The sequence below is a fragment of the Lepidochelys kempii genome, chromosome 6 (genome assembly GCF_965140265.1).
Source record: "Lepidochelys kempii isolate rLepKem1 chromosome 6, rLepKem1.hap2, whole genome shotgun sequence".
In the NCBI taxonomy this organism is placed as follows: Eukaryota; Metazoa; Chordata; order Testudines; family Cheloniidae; genus Lepidochelys; species Lepidochelys kempii.
Window position 1 is genome coordinate 65287670 of NC_133261.1, and position 27516 is coordinate 65315185.

Sequence of the window (27516 nt, forward strand, 5' to 3'; positions counted from 1 at the left end):
TGACTAATACATATTCCCAAGAGCACCCCAGAACACTGCATACCAAACAAACACATTATAAAATGGCAAGAAGTTATTCAGAAAATTTCACTGCAGAAGTGAAGTTTTACAATATATTAAAACATTGAACCCAACCAGTAGTTAAACACCCATGCAGTTTAGTGTTGTGAAAGTTAGAAGCAGTTAGAAAACAAGCAAACCAACCAAAGCAAGTATAGACATATATTTTTATATATAAATCATTTAAAGGAAAAGTAGCAATCCACACAAATGTCACGTCAGGCTGGGGCCCCTGTACCTTTAAAGACTCAGTATAAGAGAATGAAAGAAGCAGAAAGCTGATCATGTGACCTCCCCTTCAGGGCTGGTAGCAGTAATGAGAAATCTGAATGAAAAATGGAGCGACACCACAGTAACTCACCTAATCAAGTAAGAGACGGCAGTGCTTAAAAAGACACACTGTGCTCCTAGACCTAGTGAGAACCATGCTCAGTAATCACTTTGTATTAGCCCGAGATTTTAAACTTGTCACTCAATAGCTGGATAATGTAGGACTGGCCCTGGGAGAGCTTCAAAAAGGAGCTACACCCTACCCTCCAGTCGTAGTTAAATTGCTGGCAAATTGACAATTTAATCAATTTTTTTTAATCCTCCCTATAAGCCAGTTAGACTACATGGATTCAAACCTTAATAGCTAAGAAGCAAATTCTCTGATTCTTACTCCAATTACTTGGTTCAGACATTGTGGCAGTAGACAATGTTTCTGTTTACAGTATCAATAGAAGCCCTGGCACCAGCACTAATTGGTGAAATGGGCACAGGAGCTGCTGCAAATATTTTCAAAGGATGGACTGGGACGGGAGAAGAAGAACAACATAGGATTGACGGGCAGCACCTTTAACGCCATCAGAAACCTAGCCAGCTCTTTCACCTTCTACCCACATTTTAGGTTTGCCATCAACCTAAACTGAAGAACTGTGTGTGTGGCAACTGGAAAATACTGCGGCTGGTGGTTAGTCTGGCATGGGCTCTGGGAGAATGGTCTTTATGGGAAAGCATCAGATGGCTTGTATTCCACTTAGCCTGCTGTGAAGAGTTTCAAATAATTTACTAGCCAGGATTCTCATGGCAAAGCCACCACCAAACCCATATATGTGAAGTAGGTGAACCTACTTCAGCACTGTCCAAATGGAGTACCACATTTGCAATTTACTAGGAACCAGAGCTGCACCTATTTTGCATAAAACAGAGCAGGTCCCAGCATGCAATGTTCCAGCTTGATCTAAATAAAAAATAAAAATAAAAAAAATAAACTTATGGTTCAAGCTAGCTCTTTATATGTGGAACCTGTAACCTGTGGGTGGCATCTTGGTATTAAAACTGATGCTGGCTACCATCAGCACTGATTTGTATAAACCACGTGTAGCCCTGAGGTGCTTAGTATGCTGCCAACATGACTCTCCCTTGGGAAGAATGTGGACTGTGCATCCTTTATAGAAAGTAGTTGTGAGAAAGAAGGGAAATTTTTGTCCTGTTTGTAATATGTTAATTAGAGATGGGTCTAAGTCTCAGGCTTTGGACCATATATCCAAAGCCCCTGGTCTGAATCCCCTTGAGCTTGGAGGGGGAGGGGAGGAGGAGAATGCACACCTACACTTAACAGTGCACAGAGCTTTCCTCCTATAAAAAGTACTACTAGAAAATTGGCATTTTAGAAAACTGTTGCCCAGTGGGAGGCAGGGATCTCTGAGCTGGCTAATCCACTCCTTTGGGGGTAGGCCACCCAGTGCCAGGCAAAGGGGCTTGGAATAAAAGCAGAGAAAGAACCAAAGAAAATATTGCGGAAGATAAAGCTGACAGAAGGAGGGAAAAACAGGTGGTTGGTGAAGGGAGGCGAATGAGTGGGAAGGAAAGAACAAAAGGAGAGGAGCCAGGAGAGGAGAAATGGGTAAGAGAAGGGAAGTTCAGGTGGTTCAGCTAAGACTAATTAGGGATGAAACTCGCAGCTGGAGCACTGTCTAGGGGTAGAAAATTATGGGCTACTTCCTCCTAGGCAGCTCACATATCGTTGGAAATTGGCCCAGGAAGAGGCCACTGACCCAGTGGGAGCTCACTAGGGAGGGAAGCTGGCAGCTACAAAATGAGACCCTCAACAGCCCCATCTTAATCAGCTTTCAGAACAAGACTATGCTTGACAAGGCGGAAATTAAGCTTGTTGCTTTGATATACACATCATCCAGTCAAGAGTGATGGAGTCCAAAGGTCAATTTCTTCCTTTTGGCTTCGTCAGTGGGGTCGTGCCCACCTTGGACAGGAATCTTGTATCCACCACATGGGAGTGGATGCAGAGAGAGGCACAAAGGGAAGAGCTGAAGTATGTTTAAAGAACACTTTCTGAATCCATAGTTTCCTCATATAACTTCTTCAGCCAGGTTAAAGATCATACATCCCAGAACAGCTATGTATGTGGTTAGATCGCTCAGTGCAGCGACAGCATGGGATTCCCTGCCTCTATGTTCATGGACCAAAGGTTTGAGATGTTTCCCAGAGAGTTAACTGTTGGGAGGGCACGGAAGAGAAGAGGGAGGGTTTTGTTAGGAGTAATGTCTCACCTTCTGCGCACCTGAGAAGGCGTGGTAGTAACATGAAACATAGGTCATAATGGCCTTCTCATCCGGCCTTAGCGGGCCTATAATATCTGTGCAAAGAAGGAAAAGAGGTTGAAAGGATAAAGTAAGAAGCAGCACATAGAATAAAATAAACAGTCATGGGTGGCGTGAGAGAGGGGGAGAAAACTTCCCATCATGCATTGCAGGACAGGCCAAATAGATTTCCATGCGGAGAGCTGGGAATTCGGATCAGAAAGTGACCAGCAGGGTTGGCTCTGTGGATCAAAGTGGTACCACCCCTTTCTCCTCCCAGCATCCAGTTCTTCTTCCGAGCCAACCTCCAAATTACATATTTTCACAGCCCCACAGTCAGTGGGCCTGACCCAGCCATGAGAATGAATAAAATTTATTTATTGCTTTAGCATTTTGAGAGTCTTCTCTTGAAAGGCTTGTGAGTCTTAAGTGGCCAGGCCATTGCAGAGATCAGACTGCCTTCTTACAGAGTATTTCCGACTCTGCTTCAGTGTGTACTGGATAATCCTATGGCACTGAAGCAGTTACAGTGTGTTTGATTTTTGAGGGAGATTTATCAGGTCTCACTTAGCAATACTTTCTTTAAGTAACTACATAACGGCAGGCAATTGCTTGGCAAAATACAGCCAGGACACATCTGTCCAACCTCCACCATGGGGGACGAAAGGGAGGAAAGAAAAAGGGAAAAGCGGGTGTCTCAGATGCAATATGTGATCCCCTCTATTTTGAGAGCCACAGCACTAGAGGGTATGTCAGATAAACTCTTCAAAGGCAAGCTGAAGCTGGGCTGAGTTCACTGTGTAAAAGGAATAGGTGTTATGCTGAACTCTGCAACGAGAGTGGCAGCTTAGTATTTGGGATGATCCCTCCAGTGGCTCAGTTAGTCTAAGAAATACTTCCACAGATGCCCAAGGAGTAAGGGAAGAGAATCAGGATCGATGCATCAGCAGTTGATTTAACGGGTCTAGTGAAGACCTGCTAAATTGCCCGCAGATCGCTCTCCTGTCGACTCCTGTACTCCATCGGATCGAGAAGAGTACGGGGAGTTGACAGGAGTGCGTCTCCCATCAACATCGTGTAGTGTGGACCTGGTGGTAAGTAGATCTAAGCTACATCGATTTAAGTTACATTACTCACGTACCTAAAATTGCATAGCTTAGATCGAATTTCCCCTGTAGTGTAGGCCAGGCCTTAGAGACCCTATAGCTCAGGTGTAGTGAATGTGTATAAGGGCGAGTGAATGTGTTAGCTTTGCCACTCTGTGCTCTTTCTGAAACCTCCTGCCCAGCCACATTCCCCACCCTCGCCAAAAAGTGGATTCATCAGAAATAAACTCCAGTGGTGGTATGCTGTAGTGTCTGAACATAAGGGAACCACAGCAACTGCACAGCAAGTTCGGTGGCCTACCGGAAAAGCACTGCAACACTGTGTTAAAGATTTAGGTTTGATTTCCAATTCTAGTCTTACTGGTGTGACAGGAGCTGGTGCCAACTAGCTCAGCTAGTCGAGAGGGAATCTTGATGGCAGAGCTCCCAGTACCATAGGATTAATGTGCACTCAGCAGTCCTGTGGCTTTATTGTACACTGACTGTAGGGATATGCTCTCCCAATCCCTGCCCCCCAAATTCTTATGTTTGGGACACCACTTTGAACCAACAGCCAACTCTACCAAAAAATAATATAAAGATGCCCGTAGCTAGAGAGGAGAGAGAGAAAGAAAAAAGGTTTGGACATTAGCAACAGGACCAGGTGCGCTGTGTGGAGGGAGCTTGGAATCCTGCGATACCTTCTGTGCTCCTGAGAAGGCGTGGTAGAAGCTAGAAACATAGGTCATGATGGCTTTCTCGTCAGGGCGGGCAGTTCCAACAATGTCTGTCAAAAAAAACCTGAAGTTAAGAGCATATCGACTGATGGGAGAAGAGCAAGGGAGGAGAGCCAGAACGGTCCAGGACACCTGGTGTGGGGCATGTACATGTCACAGGAAAGTCCTACTCTGCACACTCTTTATGCAGGACTCCCTGACCCTCTCCAGCAACCCTTCCCTTATCAACAAAACTCCCAAGAGGAGGTGTAATCTAGCCCCTGGAAAACCTAATGGGATCACAGTATGTTTCATGTTGAAACATTTCATCCCTCTCTAGATGGATCCAGCCAAGGCAGAGCTGTCAGTTGAATCGGTGGGATGAACCCAGCAAAGCACCAATAGGCTGTTGTGTTTATAGTTTTAGCATAATTCAACTCCTCCGTCCCCTAAAAGTTCTTGAGGTGAGTTTTTTCCTCCCCCTCAAATCACCCCAACATATGGACGGTCTGATTTTCAAAAGGTGCCAAGTGTTCCAAGTCCCATTACTGTCGGTGGGAACTCAACACCTCTTAAGATCAGGCCATCGGTATTTACACTGCAGAGGTACACACATTTGTTCTATTCCTTTAGGAAGGAGAGCTACTCTGACAAAGCAGGAGAAATCCTGCATGGCCTTAACCATCTGTTTCTATCATTCCCAAAACTAGACCCAGTTATTTCTGGGGTAGATTTCTTTGGGAGCACCTGGAGGAGACAGTCTAATAAAATCTATCCCAGAAACATGGCAATTCCTTGGGATCACAACAATGAGGAGCGGGCAAGGGCAGGAGGAAGCATGACTGGTTACTGAGGCTGGGAACCCTGCATCAAAAAAGTGTGCACAGTAAATTGCTAGTTGTCCAAACGCTGGTTAACCAGTTTTAATTGTGTGTATCCCCACCACAGAGATATGTTATTTTACACAGGTCTTCACTTCCCAAACCAAGCCTGAAACAAAGCCTCCCTCTTCAGAGTCAGCTGGCCTTGGGCAAATACCCACTGTACAAATGAAGACCTGGCCAGCAGACTGAAGTGCAAATGAGAGAGTTGGAGCCTTCCAAACGGGACCCTTCATGTTTCTAAAAGGTAATCCCTGCTGCCCCAAATGCCTTCAGATAACCAGTTACCCACTTTTTCAGAAGTGCCTCTTATAGAAAGTATCTCCCTTTGCTTCCAGAACTGGTCAGTGCTGTATTCTCATGCCTAATATGACTGAGCAGTTCAGAGGGAAGCAGTTTACAGTACCAGACATGGTAAAAGAGTGGGTTGGAGAAATCTAGAGAAAACTGGCAGAGTTGTTCTTGCCAAATTCGTTCTCCACACCCTCCTCTAATCCTCAACAAATGGCTTCATTTAAATGGCAGCAACCAACTACACCAAAAAAGGGTCCAGGATACAAATCCTCGATCGAAGGAAGAGTATGTCCTGCACTGGACTGTCTCTTGAACCACTAAATCTAGATCTTGAAAGGATATGGGGAAACCAAGATCTTAGGTAAATTTTAGATTCATGGCAAGAGAATGGAAACCTTTACAAACGGCAGTAATGACAGTGCAGGCTTCTGACTACAGAGATGACAAATTAGTATTAGGTACAAGCAAACTCTTGTAGTCAGGAGTCTGGCTTGTGGGAACTGAAGACTAGATCCAACCCAAATTGGAGCCTTTACTGTAACTAATAGGGAGCTATGGGCCAGAGATGGGATGCCAACATGTATCAAGCACAGTACGATGGGGACAATGATACCATGACAATATTTAGGAAATAACTGAAGTTGGTCTGTTTTGATATTTTCTCCCATTCATTATATGTAGGGCCACCACATAATGTGGTGTTGGTTCACAAATCAGTTTGGTATCCAGTATGGAGCACCACCCCAGTCAGATAGATATATCCAAGTATTACGTGTCTCTGCCCACTGTATCAGCCCCAGATTAAAAACTACTGAGCAGACATGGGAGAATGAGGGGCACAGGAGAAAGAGAGAAATAGAACAAGAGATTCATTTTTCTGTTGTAACCTTTATTCTGTTTGTTTGGGGTGTAGTGATGGAGGGGGCATTCAAGATTAGGAAGATCTGGAATAATACGTGTCCAACTAGAAGAGGCGGGGAATATCTTGGGAAAAACCAAAATCAAAAACAAAAATTGGATTCTACTTTACCTTCTGCATCCAACATTTTGGGGATGTCCAGATACTTCTCAGCCACATCGAAGGCTGTGTTTAGGTTAGTAAGAGGATCATCCTAGGAAAGGAAGAGCCAGAGTGTTAGCATCAAAATGCAGCAAGAGAAACAATATTTCTCTGAAACCAGAGAGCATCGTTGTTTGGTTTGCTTCAGATAACTAAGTTGGACTGACAGAAATACAAATATGAAACCACTGATGCAGCAGGCACCACAGCAGATTAAATAACTGGGTTCATTTTAAAAGCAGTGCCTGGGGACTCAGCCACGTGACTGATGGCATTAACAGGAATCACAAGTGTATGCATTTGATTGGTTAGGAGTCGACTTTGCAAACAGATTTAACAAAAGAATCTAAAGGGTGTGGGGATTCCCAGCTTTTAAGGCCAGAAGAGACCATTATGATCATCTAGCCTGACCTCCTGCCGGTCATAGAATTCCACTCAATAGCTCAGAGGTGGGCAAACTATGGCCAACAGGCAATAGGGACTGTCCTGCCCAGCCCCACAGCTCCCGGCCAGGGAGGCTAGCCCCCAGCCCCTCCCCCGCAACCTCAGCTCGCTGTGCTGCCAGCGCTCTGGACAGTGGGCTGCAAGCTCCTGCCAGGCAGCGCTGCTCTAGACTGTGTGGCTGGCTCTGGCTGGGTGGCGCAGCTGCCAGTCGTGGTGCTCTGAGCGGCATGGTAAGGGGGCAGGGAGTCCCGGGGGGCAGTCAGGGGACAGGGGAGATTGGATGGGGCTGAGGATAGGGGTCGTGGCAGTTAGGGGACGGGGAGGGGATTGGAGTGGGAGGTCCCGGGAGGGGGCAGTCAGGAGACAAGGAGCAGAGGGGTTGGATGGGTCAGGGGTTCTGAGGGGGACAGTCAGGGTGCGGGAAGTGGGAGGGGGTGGGGGCCAGGCTGTTTGGGGAGGCACAGCCTTCCCTACCCGGGCCTCCATACAGTTTCGGAACCCCAATGTGGCCCTCAGACCAAAAAAACTTGCCCACCCCTGCAACTGCTCCTGCATCAAGCCCATAGCTTCCGCTTGATTTACAGCAGGGGTTCTCATACTGGGGGCCGTGACCGCTTAGGAGGTCATGAGGTTATTACGTGGGGATCATGAGCTGTCAGCTGCCACCCCAAACCCTGCTTTGCCTCCAGCATTTATAATAGTGTTAACTATTTAAAAAAGGTTTTTTTAATTTATAAGGGGCGAGGGGGTGTCACACTCGGAGGCATATTCTGTGAAAGGGGTCACCAGTACAAATGTTTGAGAACCACCAAGGTAGAGCATATATTTTAGAAAGACACTCAATCTTGATATAAAGATGCAACAATAGGAAAAGTTATGCATATCTCACAGCCTAATTAAAAGATTTAATTTGCCCTACTATAGATGCAATGTCATATTGATAGTAACAATGGTATTTTACATTTAAACAGCATTTATCCCCAAAAAATTTCAAAATGCTTCACCAACTATTTACATCTAGCAACACTATGATGGCAGCTACTTCTGGGCTTGAGTACGGTTACCAGCCGGTGTACAGTTCATTGCATACAGTTGAGTGGGAGGAAAAGGCAGTTTCCCAGGACACCCAGAACAAATCCTTACTCTACAAGACCTTTTTTTTTCGTTTTTTTTTTTTTTAAATGTCTTTTGTATGTGTATTAAACCTCCATCCAAGGTATTCCCACTTACCAGACACTACCTGGCCCTTGAAAACATATAGCATATTTTAATTAATTTCTATTATACCTATTGCCAGGGCAGAAATGCACTTCAGTTACAGAGCTTAAAAGGTAGTCAGTCAAATCCTAAAGAAAGTAAGTGTGCCTTGACCATACCATGAAGATAACTAGACTCTAAAGGACCAAACAAGGGATTAGCATTCCAAAGGCAGGAGTCATCAGAAAAAAAAGCCCTGAGAAATCATTAAGTGTTCAAACATAGATACCAACTATCTAATGCCTCCCAACCAGTCTGAGAACTCTCGGACTACAGATTATTCAGCTTTGCATCAAACAGCTATGGAAATGAGATTTAGTCTTATTCTGTGAAAATATTGCAATAGCCACACAATCATGGTGGTTATGCTCCCAAAAATCATTCCATTTGTGTGAAATAAGCTGCCAAAGAGACTAAATAACATGCATACCATCAATTTTTATGTTGTTGGCACTAGAACCAGTAGCTTCTATTGGTGGACAGTCTACATGGCAGTTGGTAGTGTTTAACTAGTGTTTAACACTAACAGGTTTTCAGGATAGTGTGAAGACTCTCTCTCTCAGCACATTCTCATCAATATAAGAGTGGTCTAGCCCTGATCCTCCCCAGTGCTAGGAGATGAAGAAATTCCATGCAGTTTATCCTTCATATTTGGCTTTTCTGTGCCCCTTAACTCCCAAACTTAAGGCTTGGTGCAGTTGCTTATTGCAGTGACCTAGGAGATGCAGCTTCAAGTGAAATTGGATTAACAAGCCACCTCTCTTGGACCAAGCAAAGCAGGAGGGTGTAAGCTAAATGTGATTGGATAGAAGCAATTATGAAAGAAAAAGAGCCTGGTCTCGCACCTGTGGGCCCTTTGCAGCACTGGTCATTGTGCAGTCCCCACACTAAAGTCTTATCTAGGTTAGAACATTGAAACATCTACAGTTTTCAGAAACAATTCCCCCTAAACCAATATGTGTAATATTTTGGCACCATGTAGCAATTTTTTGTTTCTTTGCGTAGGTATAACCTGTAGGCACTAACTCTGTGCCTTACAAAATAAGTAGATTTATAGATTCCAAGGCCAGAAGGGGCCATAGTGTGCATCTAGTCTGACTCCTGTATAGCACAGGCCAGAGAACTTCCCCAAAATAGTTCCTAGAGCAGAGCTTTTAGAGAAACGCATCCAATCTTGATTTTAAAATTGCCAGTATCAAGAATCAATCATGATCCTTGGTAAATTCATCCAATGGTTAATTACTCTCACTGTTAAAAATTTAGGCCTTATTTCCAGTCTGAATTTGTCTAGCTTCAACTTGCAGCCATTGGACTGTTATACCTTTCTCTGCTAGATCGTAATCAAAGTCACCCCTTAACCGTCTCTTGTTAAACTTAACAGATTGAGCTCCTTGAGTCTATCACTATAAGGCAAGTTTTCTAATCCTTTAATCATTCTCATGGCTCTTTTCTAAGCCCTGTTCAACTTTTCAAAGTCTTTCTTGACTTGTGGACCTCAGAACTGGACACAGTATTCTAGCAGTGGTGGTACCAGTGCCAAATATAGGGTAAAATAACCTCTCTACTTCTACTCGAGATTCCCCTATTTATCATCCAAAGGTTACATCAGCCCTTTGGGCCACAGTGACGCACTGTGAATTCATGTTCAGCTCACTGTGCATCTCCTACCCCAAAAATCTTTTTCGGTCGCTGCTTTTAGGATCGAATCCTCCATCATGTAACTATGGCCTACACTGTTTGTTTCTAGATGTATACGTTTTCATTTAGTTGTATTAAAACATGTATTGTTTGCTTGTTCCCCCATCTTACTAAGCAGTCTAGATCACTCTGTATTACTGACTGACCCCCAGTTTGTGTGTCATCTGCAAACTTTATCAGTGAAACGGACACATACAGAGACACCGGCAAAAATACTCTGTTGGCAATACAGTCAACATCTAAAAAGGAGTGCATCACAATTAACAATAAGCACTTCAAGCTCTAACTCCTACACATTCAGATAGACAGAGCCAAGAAGGCCATCTGTAATAGCACCATCTGGAGAGTCCCAGTACTGTTACAGTACTGAACACAGTCTAAGTATCAGTGTAGACCAAACCAAAATGCGTTCAGTGGCATTTCAAAAAGTATGACGACCTGGTGGAACATGGTACTACTGGTCACTTTTTCTATGCTGATTTTAAAGTGCCTTGTCTACATTTGCAGATAATGATTTTCAACACCAGATGAGGAGGAGCAAGGGAGGCCAGTTGCAGTTCTGTTTTTTGTTGCACTGGTTTTTGTTGCAGACAACTATTGCCAGCAATAGGTCATTTTCTAGTGTTGCTAGACTACAGAGATGCAATCTGTGCATTTCCCTGGTATGTTCTGCTGCTATAAGTTAGAGAGATATTTCTCTAACATCTCCAATTCCTTCTAGGGCCGTGCACCCCAAAGAACACACAAGACTGATGTTTAAAGGGGTATGGCCCAGCAGAAGCACTTTGATACCGATTTGCCTCAGATAAGCTTTAAAGTAGATGAGGGAAGAAGAGAGGAACAGCTCGCTAGAGTCTGTCTGAGCCAAGGAAGCTCAGGAAAAGCTGTATTTTACTTGTTTAAAGATTCCACTATTTAAGCTGTGATCGTTGGTAAACCTGGCCAGCTATCTTGTGCACTCTGCTTTTGCTGACTGGAGACATTCATGTTAGATTCTCCCACAGCTTCCACCTTCCCCCACCACCCCACAACCCTGACTCATACACTCAGATGTCTCTCCTCCTCCAGTAAGCTTGAAGTCCCCATATCACAAGATGTTACCATGGTAATTATTGCAATGTCACCAATACAAAAATTCCTCTATCAACCAGCAATCTGGAAGGAGTTGGAGGGGGGTGGGAGTGGAGAGACAGAGCACTTACTGTATCTGTCAGAGCAGCAGAAGCTGAAAAAAATCCAATTAGTATGACTTATGTTTTCAGGAGTTGTCTTAAACAAATTAGGAAGCATCCAATATGGCAATATGAATCTTATACTGGCCAAGTTTATGGACTGATTATAGCACTGGAGGAGTGATTATGCCATCATTCAATCTTCATGCTGAATGAAGAGATCAGAAATGTGGTTTGCAATTGGGCTAAAGATAGGGGAGAGATGGGGGAAGGGAAAACCCAACTCCTGACAAACTGCTCCCTGTCAGCATGCCAAGAGAATTCACCCCATCTTCCTTACCATTAACCAGAGCCATGAAGAGCAATCACTTGTCCAAAACAAGTAGCTGCAATATCAAGTAGTTGCTGCCATCCAAGCCTATTAAGGCTCAGATGTGTTCCAGAACTGCTGAGCCCTTTTGCAGCTTTTAGTGATGCAGCTCAATAGGACATCAGGTATGAACATTTCATTGAAGAGATGTCAGTTTTTCCTGCTGCCTCTTAAACCCATTATAATACTAGTCTGAGCTTCACTGAAAGAGCACAATCCCCATCTTATCTCAAAGATTCCTTTATGTGGACAATTGTGTCTCCCTTCAGCTGTATCTGTCCAGAACATGCCCAATTCCCTTCATTTTATCTACAAAGATAAACTGTGTCTTTTACTCTGCTACCCAGCTGCTCTCCTCCTCCTTACTGATCCAAAAGCTCTAGCACAGGGGTGGCCAACCTGTGGCTCTGGAGCCACGTGCGGCTCTTCAGAAGTTAATATGCGGCTCCTTGTATAGGCACCGACTCCGGGGCTGGAGCTACAGGCGCCAACTTTCCAGTGTGCCAAGGGGGGCTCAATGCTCAAGCCCTGGCTCTGCCACAGGCTCTGCCCCCACTCCACCCCTTCCTGCCTCCTCCCCTGAGCCTGCTGTGGCCTCGCTCCTCCCTCTCCCCCCAGAGCCTCCTGCACACCATGAACCAGCTGATTGGAAGATGAGGGGAAGGAGGGGGAGGTGCTGATCAGTGGGGCTGCTGGTGGGTAGGAGGCGCTAGGAATGGGGGGGTGAAGCTGATGGGGGGCTGTTGATGTATTACTGTGGCTCTTTGGCAATGTATGTTGCTAAATTCTGGCTCTTTCTCAGGCTCAGGTTGGCCACCCCGCTCTAGCAGGAATGAAGCAGAACCAGGGGAAAGGCTCCAAACTCTGGTAGGAAACAGCAGTCTCCAGGGGGCAGGTGGAGAAAATTAAAGTGAGCTGAACTGAAGAGACAAAAGGCAAGGATCTGAGGAGGGAGAAATGGCTTTGCCGAGACTAGGATTTAAAAAGAGCCACGTTAGCAACATCCTAGATCAGTGGTCTCCAAATTTTTTGGCTCGCACACCCCCAGGGTGAAGACTGGAAGACCTGCCGCAGATGCGCCACCGGCAGAAGATGACCAGAAGACCTGGGAGAAGGAAAAAAAAAAAAAAAAAAAAAACCCCGCCAGAGCGGGGACAAACCGTGCATCGGTCGGGACGCGGGACAAAGAACTACAAATTTTTATCGGGACGTCTGGTCACCCTACGAACACCAGCCGTGGACGGGCAGAGCTGCCGCCAAAGAATAAAAGCAGCAGAGTGCTGTCTGGCGGCGCTTCTGCTGCCGCGCACTCCCTGGGATCATCTTGCGCACCCCAGTTTGGAGACCACTGTCCTAGATGACATGTTGTAAAAGTGTAGCGTGGAGAAGGCCCCCTGTGGTCTTCAACATGAGCTAAACTGGTAGAGTTAGAGCTAGGCCACCTGCTACACTCTTCCTAGGCTTTAGCTCAACCAGTTTAGCGTGTGTTAAAGACAGTGTCCCTCAGCCAACCCCTTTGCTGTAGGCAACATGCTAACAAGACACCTTTAACTTCTAGTCTAGGCAAAGCCAAAACGAGCAAGGGGAAGAGGCAGAGGAACAACAGTGGTGAGAAAAGTGCACAGGGAAGGGAAAACAACCATGAGAAAGAGGACAAGAAGCAGTAGAAAAGGTCTGATGAGTTTCTCTCATTAGAAGGTTTCTTTTTAACCTTCTTCAAGAAGGCAGGAGACAGGGGAAGAGCAGGGGTTGTCAATCTCTCCTCAGACCAAATTCTTGCCCTCCATCTGGACAGGACAACCACTCGTTTTCATTCTGAAAAGCTGTCAGGCTACGTGAGCAGCTAAACTTCCTTTCCCTTTCCTCACAGCAGGGTGATTTGGCTTTGACTTTTGTTTCTAGTATGGGAACTCAGTGGTTTCCCTGCTAGATTTTTCATTTTCAAAGACCCCTTGTTTAGCTGCCTTATTTTTCCAAAAGGGGGAAAAAAAAATGAAAACGTGGTTGACTTTAACCTGTTTTCTTTTGTTGCTGCTGTTTGTATAAACAGATGGGGTCCACCTCCACTGTTTATTCATCAAGTGCTGATCCCAAGATGCTAAAACCGATAGAAAATAAAATTGACTGCTCTGCAAGACAGTGAACACCTCGGAAGTTATTGATTGTATGGAGTATTAGGCATTGTGCAGTTAGCATCTCACACAGACAGCTGATTTAATTAACTCTTTTGCACTCTACTTATTTGCATACTGGTCCCATCCACTTGCCGCCACCATTACAAGAACTGAGATCCATTAACGATGGGGTTCTAGGCTTATGATCCCAATGATTTCTATATTTAACATGCTCAGTTTCCAAGTATCACAAATTCTTGCCCTCAGTGACACTTGTGCCCTCAGTGACACTTGACACTCATTTCCTTCAACGAGTAGGCACAGGCGTAAATACTTGGAACTTAGTACACTGTTCTGTTGACAATGCAGAAGTAGGCATAGAATCCAGCTCATGCTTTCATACTGTGCTGGCTCAGGAGAGCTAACAGGTATACAAAGCAATAAACACTCTCATCACCAAGTCATCCGATCTGCCTCAAGTACACCAGGGAGCTGATCTTTTGAGCAGGAAGATCCCATTTTAATAGAATTGTTTTTCAAAGTAGAATCAAACTTTCCTATAAACACTTTTCAATTGCTTAATGCGCCAATCCAAGTGCTAGGAAGAGCCCAACACTACAGCAGAGATGACTAACCACACTAGGGAGGCAGCGCATTACAAGATTTCAAGTGATGGCAAAGAATGCACATATGCCTGTCTCACTCTAGTTCTGTGAAAAGAAACCTCATAGCCAGGTAACCTGCCCCATCCTTTTTGCTCCAGACCTAACATTGACTTGACTGGCTAGTTCATGTAATTTGCACACAAGGTTAGCATAAAAGAACTGGCATCGCTGAGTTAACAGATTTTGCCACATTGGACCTCGGCACACGTGATCCATACTTCCTACAGACCACACCCTCCTCTTATCTGCCAATAAATCATTGTGAAAACAGGGAATGGCAGTAGGCAATTCATAAAGCTTTTTTCAGTGAGGCTGAATTTATTGATCTCTCCCCTCTTTCCTCCCCTAGGCAAGATATTTTCAGCTTCAGTGGCAAGTTTAAGTTTTCCTCCTGGTTTGTCAAGCTAGCTCAAGTCTCTCTTAATTTCAACAAACCCAGGGTCTCTGTTCCTTAACTTAAATCAAATTAAGCTAGTACCTTTCGCAGCTTCCCATAGTCGATGAGCTCTGGGCGATGTCTGTGAATCAAAGCACAGAAGCCAAGGCCATCCTTCCAGCTGCGAAAGAGATGGAAGAGAGCACAATTAACAGCGTTCAGTCAGGAAGACACATGGGGGGGGCGGGGGGGCATGACAGATGGGGACAAGATTCTGGGAGCCTAGATCTTTACCCTTGGGCTCATTAGCTTATAGCAACTTCTGTAAGTACTCAACTGTGGACAAGGCTCTCCTCTGCTTTAGACCCCCACCCTGCTCTCACTGACTTGGTGTAGGACCAGGTTCTTAGTGCAGCCGCCTCCTTAATGCCAATTCTCACTCACCACAGAACTTTCATTGTTAAATAGAGTGCCCAGGCACTCAAGGGCAGAAACAGAGCTTAGGGATGAAAAAAGTCTTGATATGCAAGATCTTCTAGGAGAGGATAGATCAAGAATGAGGAGGAGCAATTGCTATTGGCTATGATCAGCTCTATATTTGACCTCCCTCATCTCCCCCCCCCACCCCACCCCAGTCCTCAGCATAGAATCCAAAGCTGGTAGGAGAAGGGAGGACAAAAAACAGACCAAAATCAGGGTGGATAAAAATGGATTTTTTATTCTATTATTTAAATTATAAAAAAGTCTTAAAAAATAAACCCATTTAAAATGAAATCTCAATTTAATACAAAATATGTTAAGGCCTAAATTTATTATAATCTCTTAAAATATTTAAATAAAAAATATGCTGAATCCATGAGTCTATCAGAGAAACTTTAGGTAAAGGCTGCTTTTCTATATAAGGAAAGAATCCGGGGAAAAATATCCAACATTTGAGGTCACGCTTTGTAAATATGGCACAATAGCTCACGTACTATATTAAGGGCTTGATCCTGTGGGGGACCCTGGGGCTGTGCTACTAGGTGCAAGAGACTGGCAAAGTCATCACAGGCGTTGGGACCCGGCCTCTGACTCCAGGAGATACCATCATCTACCTCAGAGGTGGGCAAACTATGGCCTGTGGGACCCTCTTGCCCGGCCCCTGTGCTCCTGGCCCGGGAGGTTAGCCCCCCGCACCTCCCTCGCAGCCTCAGCGCACTGCGCTGCCTGTGCAACGCTCTGGTGCTCTAGGCACTGATGCTTCAGGCAGCGCGATAAAGAGGCGGGGGGGGGTGGGTGGATAGAGGGCAGGGGAGTTGGGGGTTGTGGTCAGGGGGCAGGGCAGTCAGAGGGTAGAGAACAGGGGGGTTGGATGGGGCAGGGGTCCCGGGGGGAGAGTAGGAAGAAGAAGGGGTTGGATGGGGCAGCAGGGGACAGGGAGAAGAGGTGGTTGGATGAGGCAGGGGTCCTGGGGAGCAAGTCAGGAATTGGGGGGAGTGGGGGGGGTTGGATGGGGCAGCAGGGGTGGGATGTCCGGGGGTGGTCAGGGGACAGGGACAGGTTGATAGGGCAGGAGTCCCCAGGGAGCCATCAGGGGAGGGGGGGGGGGGGTCAGATAGTAGGCAGGGGCTGGGCCACGCCTGGCTATTTGGGTAGACACAGCCTCCCCTAACCAGCCCTCCATACAATTTTGGAAACCTGATGTGGCCCTCAGGCCAAAAAGTTTGCCCGCCCTGATCAACCTCATTGGGATCACCCACTGAGCCCATCTGGGTGGTCTCATACTCCTATTTTATAGCTTTTCCCTTCCTGAGCTCTGATTGGCTCAGTTCTCAAAATTATGTATATTCTTATGACTCCACCCATCATTCACCATTTTCTAACATGCTAAAAACGTACAATTAAAATGAATCTGAAAATATTTATGCTGTATAATTGCTTAAATAAATGTATACCAATAGTGTACCCTACTACATAGCAAAAAGTAGTACCCAATCTAGTGTGAAGGCTCTGTTTTAGTTGTAAATCAAACACATTTTAATGGTTATATCAACCAATAAGAATTCATCTTTCTTTAAAAAATAAAACTGAAGTACAAATGGAAAAGTTAATTAATACTGATTATTTAAATGAAGGCTTCACACTTGATGATTTAAATCAATCTACCCTGATCGGTGTAATGTCAGATTAATACAAAAGATTACCTATATTTTGCCTGTGGAGAGGGATGGGCTTTTATTTAGTAGAACTCAAAAGGTGGAGGAAAAGGAAAAAAACAAAAAACAAACAAAACTGGCAATCCTAGTCAATTTGTCCTCCTCTCCCGTCCAACTATGACAGGATCATTCCGCACCATTATGCTTTTTGTAAGGATTTGTTTAACGTTAACTTTATACCATCACCCCCACTAGCAGGGTCCCCCCATGGTGATACTTGCATAGCTTAACAGATCCCAAACTTAGACCCCCCTAGAAAAGTTTTGCTGAGGTAGCTCTACTGGGACAGGCAAAAAAGTGCTTTTACAGGTATAGCTTAAACAGGCTCTCCAAGCAAAGTGTGCTGTAATAGCAAAATCACTCTTATACCAGTATAGCTTCGTCTACGTGAGTGCTTTTACCTGTACAGAAATATTGTTTAAAAAATAAACAAAAAAAAACCAACCAAAAAAATCACCTCCCTAACCAACATTACTATACAGATACAAGTTTCTAATATAGACGTGACCTTAAGAAATTTCTCCCAAAAATGTTTGTAGCTTCACTCAGGAAGTACTATTTCATAAGCAGCCTACAAACACCGATAGAGTCGTCAGTGGGCTTAATGCTCCAAAGTATTTGACAAAGGCAGCATTTGTAGTCAGAGAAAGGGACTGGGAGGCAGGGAAACTGGGTCCTGTTGTGGGGTTTGCCACTGATTTGCTGTGGAACATTGGGCAAATCAGTAGGTGCTACTTTTCTCCTACAGAATATCAGAACAACAACTAGTCTCAGAACTTCTTTGAGAGGTTAGTTACACCAGATGCTGAATAGTGTCAAAAGCCCTATGAACATACGAGGATCAGAAAGCCAAATACTATTTAAAAAAAAACAAAAACAACCAACCTTACCTGATATGGAAATTCTGGATGTTCACATTTTTGTAGGGAGCTGTCTTCCTCTGACACCATAACAAAAGCCCTTCCTTAGCAGATGTCTCTAGAGAGAAAGCAAAAGAGACACAGATTAACCTATTTTTTCCTGGAATTTTCTGATCCCTTGCATAGGCTGTAAAACAGTGTTTCCAATTCATTCTGACCCAGTGTCTTTGTTCGAACCAGCAGTGAGGCATACCTCTGTTTCTCATTTAACTTCCTTCTTCTAGGATGAATCTCTTATGCAGGTTTCTGATTTCTTACCATTATTTCTCTCAGGGTAGGTCTACCTGGCATTTTGGAGCTAGCTGCCTAGCACGGGTCGATATTTCCATGCAATACCATAGATCAGCCAGCAGGAAATGTCCTAGAGTCCAAGATCCACTGCACATTGCCAGGTTTAACCTTTCCCCTTTCCTTCCCGACTTCTCTGAAATACACTCCAAGGAGCAGCATATGAAGACTCCCAGGATATCCATATCAAGCCATGAACTGGCCAGCAAGGATGGTCAGAGTTCAGGGCAGGTTGGATCTCAGGGCCCCATTGTGTCATCCAGGGTATGTCCTCTGCTGATTCAGTTACCCCTGAAACTGGATCTCCTTTGCGGCAAGGCACACAGCTATTTGTTCCCCAACCAAAGCCACCTTCGCTCATTCTTGAACAGCAGATGGAGGCTCTGAGATTTACCTTCCACAGAGATATCCTGAATGGCAAAGCGAAGGATGATGGTCCAGATCATTCCAAGTGTCATTTTAACATTTCCATCCACAATTTCTGCAGAAAAAAACAAAATCATTATGTCGTGTGCGCAAACCCCAGTGGAAGCCTGACCAAGGAAACACAGGGAGCTTTATCTTTTACAGATCTAAGAGCTGGACTTCCATCTGATGAATGTTTCCAGCAGGGTAAGGTTCTCAAGTTAAATTTATACAGCCCGGCAGGCTCTCCACAAACTCCATTGATATATCTCAATCCTACTACGGAGCTTTTAAGTAGAAGCTGACAATACAACAGCTTATCTACATGGGAAAGTTATATTGGTATCTGGTAAGGAGTGCATTCAAACCACTATAGCTATACTGGTGTAACTTCCCAAGTGGACACTCTTATTTCAGTATAAGAATGCCTTTTTCTGGTTTCGCTTATGTCATTTAGAGCTTGGTCTATGCTACAAAGTTTTGCCAGCACAACAATGGTGACGAGGAGTCTGGTCCAAAAATCTCCCTTGCTGACATAGCTATGCCAGCAAAAGCCACAGCGTAAATTCAACTATGTCGACAGGGAAGTGCCTCTGTCAGCACAGCTAATGTCATTTGAGGAGCTGGCTTAGCTAGCAGAACTATGCTTTTGGCCAACATATACATTACATCTCCACTAAGGGGGTTTGCTAGCATAGCTATAATGGCCAGGGCTCTGTAGAGTAAACAAGCCTTTAGAATCTGTTTAAGCTAAACTGAAAAAGTTTATCTTAAAAGTTACTCATATCCCAGAACAAGAGTGTCCACGCAGAGGAGTTATATACCTGATGCAACTACAGCAGTTTAAAATACCAGTATAATTATACCAGTGTATGTGGTGAATCTTTACCGTGTAACTAAACCCTAAGAGCTAGTGTTGTGGACAAATACCCACCAAGATTATAAATGAAACATGGCTAGTTCCTGGGTAAGTGCAGGTCTTCAGACTGCATCTATGTAGGGCTACTTTCAGATATATAATTGCCAAAAACCATCAGAAGCATGTCGCCATCAAAGTGCATACACCTTGCATACACATCTGGCTGCAGATGCAGCAAAAGGCACATGTTATACTCCACTCAAGCAGAATATTAACTTAAGATGTGAAGCAGATTGTACTTTATTGCTCACTGGACCCTTTTGCAATGCAAATCGGCAAGTGATCAACAACTCATGGGCTTTAGAAACAGACCCCATGCATGCATGAGACATAATCCGTTTAGAATTTGGGATAAAGTTCTGGAGAGTAGCAGCTGGTTCAGAAAGAGTTTGCAATTGCTTCTGGATTAGTGCCAAGTAATACAAATGACGTACCACATAGCTGTTTCTAATGCTCTGACCCTTGACAGGGAAAAAGATTCCACACCATTTAAGAGGAAAACATTGTCAACGTTTTTAAAAAGCCACTTTAGGATACCTAGCCTCTGGCACTAGCACTAGACATTACAAAACTGAAAGAATCACATATAATGTATGCCACCAACTATTTTTGGACAGTGAAACTAAACTAGTCAGTTTCTCCTTTTTGTTCTACTGCTATTTCCTGCATTGCATGGGAAATGTTTGAGACGCAATCAACTTTAAAATGACTAGAAACGTCTTTCTAATTTAAGGTTTCAGAGTGGTAGCTGTGTTAGTCTGTATCAGCAAAAACAATGAGGAGTCCTTATGGTACCTTAGAGACTAATAAATGTATTTGGGCTAGAACCCACTTCATCTGCCCACGAAAGCTTATGCCCAAATAAATTTGTTAGTCTCTAAGGTACGACAAGGACTCCTCATTGTTTTTTCTAATTTAAGACGTCTAAAGAAAAGGGTTGGATAAACCTATTGTTTTGGGCCTAAGCCTAACAAAAGAGCTGGCAGAGTTAGTCTTTGCCCCGTGCAAACCCCTTGTGTAGCTGTCTCACACTGGTGCAAGCGAAGCTCGCATTGGTTGCGGCTGCTAACCCTCCTGATTTTATTGTGAGACCCACAATACTTGGCTTTTCTCTCGTAGCCAGCTACTGGAGTCATGGGATTGCATGGGAATCTTGGCTTTCATTTTAAAGAAAGAAAAAAAAAAAGTAAGCCCGTGCGGTTGCAGATAAAAGTTGGAAAGCATGATCTTTAAAGGTTCCAAAACCAGAAGGCAAATAAAAAGAACCCCAAATCCATTATTTTGGAAGGCTCATGATTTCAAACCAATCTTGTGATTTTTGAATGCATGAGATTGGCAATTCTGCTGATATGACAATCCCTTGTACTTTACAAGGGTAAACCTCATGGATGCAATCCCTATTTTGCAATGGAGAAGCAGGTCTACAATAAGGGTTTGTACTGATAGAGATTTCCCAATTTTTGACAAATCCTAAAACAGATATGCTGTCACATTCCCCTCCACCCCTCTTCCCCACACATCTCCCCACTCACAATACATTAATGGACTATGGTGCCGATCTAGGATGGAATCTTTCTAGTAGTAGACTCTCAATGCCCAGGAAAAATATGCATAGAACTTTGTTATAGCACAAAAGAGCATGACCATGTGTTGTATTCACACTCCTGACCAGTTTCCACAAGCAAGTTTGCTCATTGCTAGATTTCCTTGCAAATTAAATTCCTGTAGGATTGTTTTAGTTGGTTGGTTGGGGTTGGGTTTTGTTTTTTTTGGGGGGGGGGAGGTGCAGGGGGAAGAGAGAGGAGGAACATAAGAATGGCCATACTGGGACAGATCAATGGTCCAACTAGCCCAGTATCCTGTCTTCCGACAGTGGCCAATGACAAACGCTTCAAAGGGCATGAACAGAAAAAGGCAGTCATCAAGTAATCCATCCCGTCATTCAGTCCCAGCATCTGGCAGTCAGAGGCCTAGGAACACCCGGAACATGGGGATAGCATCCCTGAACATCCTGGCTAATAGCCATTGATGGACCTATCCTCCATGAACTTATCTAATTCTATTTTGAACCCAGTTATACTTTTGGCCTTCACAACATCCCCTGGCAATGAATTCTGCAGACTGACTGTCCGTTGTGTGAAGAATTATTTCCTTTTGTTTGTATTAATTTTATTGGGTGACCCCTGGTTCTTGTGTTATATGAAGGAATAAATAACACTGCCTTATTCACTTCTCCACACCATTCAGGGTGTTATAGACCTCTATCATTACCCCCCCACCCCCGTCATCTCTTATTGGCCTGTAATTGTCAGGATCACCTCTAGCATCACATTATTTATCCTCCAGTCATCCAGTAAAGAAGCTTATTTAAGTGATAGGTTACATACCACAGTTATTAGTTCTGCAATTTCACATTTGAGTTCCTTCAGAACACTCGGGTGAATACCATCTGGTCCTGGTGACTTATTACTGTTTAATTTATCAATTTGTTCCAAAGCCTCCTCTATTGACACCTCACTTGGGACAGTTCCTCAGATTTGTCATCTAAAAAGAATGGCTCAGGTTTGGGAATTGCCCTCACATCCTCTCAGTGAAGACCAATACAAAGAATTCATTTAGCTTCTCCGCAGTGGCCTTATCATCCTTGACTGCTTCTTTAGCACCTCAATTGTCCAGCAGCCCCACTGATTGGTTGGCTGGCTTCCTGCTTCTGGTTTACTTAAATAATTTTTTGCTGTTTGAAATTTTTCAGTCTTTTGTTAGTTGCTCTTCAAATTCTTTTTTGACCTGCCTAATTATACTGTTACACTTCACTTGCCAGAGTTTAGGCCCCTTTCTATTTTCCTCAGTAGGATTTGACTTCCAGTTTTTAAAGGATGCCTTTTTGCCTGTAACTGCTTCTTTTACTTTGTTGTTTAGCCATGGCAGCTTATTTTTGGTCTTCTTGCTATTCTTTTTAATGTGGGATATACATTTAAATTTGAGCCTCTATTGTGGCGTTTTAAAAAAATTTCCAAGCAGCTTAGAGGCATTTCACTCTTGTAACTGTTCCTTTTAATTTCCATTTAACTAGCTTCCTCATTTTTGTGTAGTTCCCCTTTTTGAAGTTAAGTGCTACTCTGGTGGGCTTCTTTGTTATCCGCCCCCTCCAAGGATGTTTAATTTAATTATAGTATAGTCACTATGACCAAGCAGCTTAGCCATATTCACCTCTTGGACCAGATCCCGTGCTCCACTTAGGACTAAATCAAGAAAGCCCTCTCCTCTTGTGGATTCCAGGACTAGCTGCTCCAAAAAGCAGTCATTAGTGGCGTCAAGAAACTTTATCTCAGCATCCCGTCCTGAGGTGACACGTACCCAATCAACATGGGGATAGTTGAAATTCTCCATTATTGCCGATTTTCCATTTTTATAGCCTTTCTAATCTCCCTGAGCATTTCACAATCACCATCAACATCCCCGTCAGCTAGTTGGTAGCATATCACTACTGCTATACTCTTATTATTCAAGCATGGAATTTCCATCTAGAGAGATTTTATGATACAGTTTGATTCATATAAAATTGTTACGATATTTGACTCTATGCTTTCTTTCACATATAGTGCCACTCTCAGGAAGTGCAGGGAGAGGGGGGGAAAGAATAAAAAATATGATGTGAAATAGTTTACAGCAAGTTTTTCCAGTCATAAGATATTAGTATTTTGAAGAGCTCCAGGACACAGTCAATTTAACACACTTCCCTTTGAGTATTTTTGTACTTTTGTTACAAACGATGTCTACAACCTGAGATGCCTGCAGTTCAGAAAGAATGAAGGAAAATAGCACCATTGTGTTCAGTTTGTTTATCTGATACATCTGACAGCATTTTCTGTGGGTTTTTCCAAAACAAGAGGAGAGAAACATTTGGGGAAAAAACACAACTAAGAGTGTAAAGACCACAGGAGTTGGCAGGAGGACACAGGAGAAGGTTTAAGACCTGAAACTCCTGCTAGTTTTTTATTTTAGTTGACTCCAGTTCAACATATGGCATCTTTTAATCCTGAAAGTGCTTTACAAACACTAACAAAATCAATCAAAACCATGAGGTAGGTAATTAATATTACCATTTTAAAGACTTTCTGATACAATTTACATAATTGCTGCTCTGAGCAAAGAGCGGGCAGGCAGACACCCTTCCCTTCTAGAGCACAAGTACATCCTCCAGCACCTTGGGTACAAATTTGGCCAGCTTACTGAAAGAAGCCAGTGGTCACACCTACTCCAATGAAGCTATCTGATCCTAGCCCATTCACTCTCCTACAGCTTTCAGAGTGGTAGCCGTGTTAGTCTGTATCAGCAAAAACAACAAGGAGTACTTGTGGCACCTTAGAGACTAACAGGAGCTCTCTCTCTATCAAGCATTCTTAAAACTGCAATACCCACCTGCTGAAGTGAAGAAACAGACTGTCAGAGCCAGAAGAGTACCCAGAAGTCACCTACTACAGGACAGGCCCAACAAAGAAAGTAACAGAACGCCACTAGCCGTCACCTTCAGCCCCCAACTAAAACCTCTCCAGTGCACCAAGGATCTACAACCTATCCTGAAGGACGATCCCTCACTCTCACAGATCTTGGGAGACAGACCAGTCCTCGCTTACAGACAGCCCCTCAACCTGAAGCAAATACTCCCCAGCAGCCACACACCACACAACAAAAACACTAACCCAGGAACCGATCCTTGCAACAAAGCCCGTTGCCAACTCTGTCCACATATCTATTCAAGGGACACCATCATAGGACCTAATCACATCAGCCACACCATCAGGGACTTGTTCACCTGCACATCTACCAATGTGATATATGCCATCATGTGCCAGCAATGCCCCTCTGCCATGTACATTGGTCAAACTGGACCGTCTCTACGCAAAAGAATAAATGGACACAAAGCAGACGTCAAGAATGATAACATTCAAAAACCAGTCGGAGAACACTTCAACCACCCTGGACACTCAATTACAGACCTAAAAGTCACAATTCTTCAACAAAAAAACTTCAAAAACAGACTCCAATGAGAAACTGCAGAACTGGAATTAATTTGCAAACTGGACACCATTAAATTAGGCTTGAATAAAGACTGGAAGTGTTTACATTACACAAACTAAAAACTCTTTCCCCATGCTTATTTTTCCCCTACAGTTACTCACACCTTCTTGTCAACTGTTTGAAACGGGCCATCCTGATTATCACTACAAACGTTTTTTTTTCTCCTGCTGATAATAGCCCACCTTAAGTGATTAGTCTCATTAAAGTTGGTATGGCAACCCCCATTTTTTCCATGTTCTCTGTACAAGATATATAGATATAGATATATTCCTACTGTATTTTCCACTGCATGCATCTAATGAAGTAGGTGTTGGCTTATGCCCAAATAAATTTGTTAAGTCTCTAAGGTGCCACAAGTACTCCTTGTTCTCTCTCCTACAGCTGTGTTCCTAGTGCCCAGGGTACGCTGCAAGTTCATTCCACTATAGGATTCATGTGGTGCCCTTGGACTATCGCTGTTTCTAACATAAGGGAGCAAAGCTCACAGTGCAGCATGGAGTTGCTGGTTCCACACTACAAAGAGAGAATCTTTGACACCATAGAAGTGACAAAGGAGTTAAATGTAATCATTCAGAGCAACCTCACACTTGTTTAATTAAAGGCTCTGGATGTTTGCTCCCCATCAGCCCAGCTAACACGGAACAGTTTGAGAGCAGTTTCTATGGGACATTATAAAAAGAAAAGGAGTACTTGTGGCACCTTAGAGACTAACCAATTTATTTGAGCATGAGCTTTCGTGAGCTACAGCTCACTTCGCTCATGCTCAAATAAATTGGTTAGTCTCTAAGGTGCCACAAGTACTCCTTTTCTTTTTGCAAAGACAGACTAACACGGCTGTTACTCTGAAACCTGTGGGATATTATAGGGCTCATGATCAGATCAGAGAGTGCCTCCTGCTGTGTAACCAATTGCCTGATTAGGCTTTGTAACGCTTTTCTGAGGTGTGAGTGCTATAAGAATTATTTGCGCACTTCCGCTAGTAACACCAAGCGGCTGTTCTAAACCGTAACCGCAAGTGCATGTTATTCATGTGATTTAAACTGATCTATACCCATATTGAATGTGAGACTAAAACAGATGAGGCATTGCTGCTAATGGCAGGAAATGTTTTGCACCAGTAAATGCACTTCCATTTGACCCCCATTATTACACCATGCACTCTTAACAAGATATGCAAAAATTACAGCACCTCCATCCATTTGTTTGGCAGCCAATTAAAGGCTGACAAATAGTCACTCTTCAGGAATAAGACTGGCTGGCTCTGGAGATCTGGAGTTTGAAATGCCATCACCCTTTTCATATGCATAATCCAGGAATCCTGACCCTCTGGATAACATAGGTACCATGCTCTCTTCTTCTCTCCTAACCTCAGTGGTAAGAAGCAGGGTCAAAATAATTAATTTTCCCTCCTGGCCATTTATACGAGTCACCTGCCAGAACACAGCCACTGCAAAAGCAGTTTGCTGCTGTCTGGATAATTGGCAGGATAGGATATGATACAATTAGGAAGTTAAATAGACACCACTCTGACAAGTGTCCATCAACATGCCAGCATTGATCAAAATGAGGCACATTAAAAGGCAACGAGCCCTGAGGTCACTCCCACGTTTTATTAATCTTAACAGGACAAATAAAAAATATAGAACAGCCTTCAAGCAGAGGTCTATAGGAGGCACACTACTACTGATGGACTGGTGACAGATCAATTCCGAGGACAGACCATTGGGCATCAGCCATGTGGGTATGCATGCCACACAGCCCTTTCACATGCTCACCCAGTTCCCCAACTGCGGCGGGCAGGAGGTGGAGATAGATAACCTGTTTTGTAAATGCTGAAGTGCAGAGGTCTCCTTGCTTTCTCTTTCCGCTGCTCATGAACTGACACAAACCCTTACTCTGCTTTCTGTCTGCAGGTCTGTGCTGTCCAGGATTTAAGCAGACATCTTGCTCAGATGGCACCTTTTATATTGTTGCATTCCTTGAGCCGGATTTTCATCTCTCTTACACTGATTTAAATCAGGAGTAATTCCACTGAAGCCAGAGTTACACTGGGTTACACAAAAGAAGAATCAAGCCTCGCATGTTTAAGAAATGGATTGTTTTCTGTCTACACTGGAGATGCAAGTACAGTAATGCAAGTAGTGAGGAGTTAAAGTTGGCCCTCTTGAACTTGACTGAATCCTGATATCATACCCAATGTGGAATCTATTACATCAAAGAAAGACCTCTGCAGAATGAGATTTTTAATGTCAAAGAAAGAAACATTTGGAAGTCACTCCTGGCTACAACACCCTTGACCCAGATTTTTACAGCTGTCTTGTACTGCGAGTGCCCCAATCAGACAGCCTCCAATTAAGTCATTTTTAAAGGTTAACAGTGATGCTTGAGGTTACCAGTTGAAGATAGTTGTAAAAGCTGTGGTTAGGTTTCACTGGTTATTCCTTTTGCTTACAATGCATTTCATTCAGCTTCGACAAGGAAAAGCAGCCAGCTCTGTTACTGTTTATAAAGAAGTCAATTCCATTTTCTGGTTCATGTGCACCAACACAATGCTTTGTTTGGCTTGTAAATACCAGAGAATATTTGTTGGAATGTAAGAAAAATATCATGGAAAATATTACCATTGGCCTTGTGTCTGATAAAACCAAGACTGCCCCCCTGCCCCCTCCCCCCTGCCGATTCCCACCCCCCAGGATTTCACATCTGCACAGTCCTGAGAATCAGCGTGGGGTGGGCTCAATATCCAAGCCTGCTCTCCCTCTTGCCCCCCCGGACCTCCCCACCATGTGGGGCCAGGAATCAGTGTGGGGCGGATTCAATATCCAAGCCTGCTCCCTCTCTTCCACCCCCAGACCTCCCCACCATGTGGGGCCAGGAATCAGTGTGGGGAGGGCTCCTTCTCCAATGCTTGCTCCCTCCCGCACCTAGAGCGC

At 44.0% G+C, this 27516-nt stretch overlaps 1 protein-coding gene across 7 annotated transcripts in view; it reads right to left on the reverse strand.

Moving 5' to 3' along the window:
* ACTN1 (actinin alpha 1) overlaps positions 1–27516 on the reverse strand; it is a 130812-nt gene that overhangs the window by 29745 nt on the left and 73551 nt on the right. For 4 of the 7 annotated variants that reach the window (XM_073348445.1, XM_073348450.1, XM_073348443.1 and 1 more), the window contains exons 4-8: positions 18572–18658; positions 17860–17947; positions 14877–14955; positions 6649–6730; positions 4429–4514 (exon numbers count right to left, since the gene is read on the reverse strand). In XM_073348445.1, the coding sequence (XP_073204546.1) occupies positions 4429–4514; positions 6649–6730; positions 14877–14955; positions 17860–17947; positions 18572–18658 (422 nt within the window). Of the gene's footprint in view, positions 1–2612; positions 2699–4428; positions 4515–6648; positions 6731–14876; positions 14956–17859; positions 17948–18571; positions 18659–27516 lie in introns of those variants that run through there. The other 3 variants (XM_073348446.1, XM_073348444.1, XM_073348449.1) reach the window with 2 other exon arrangements.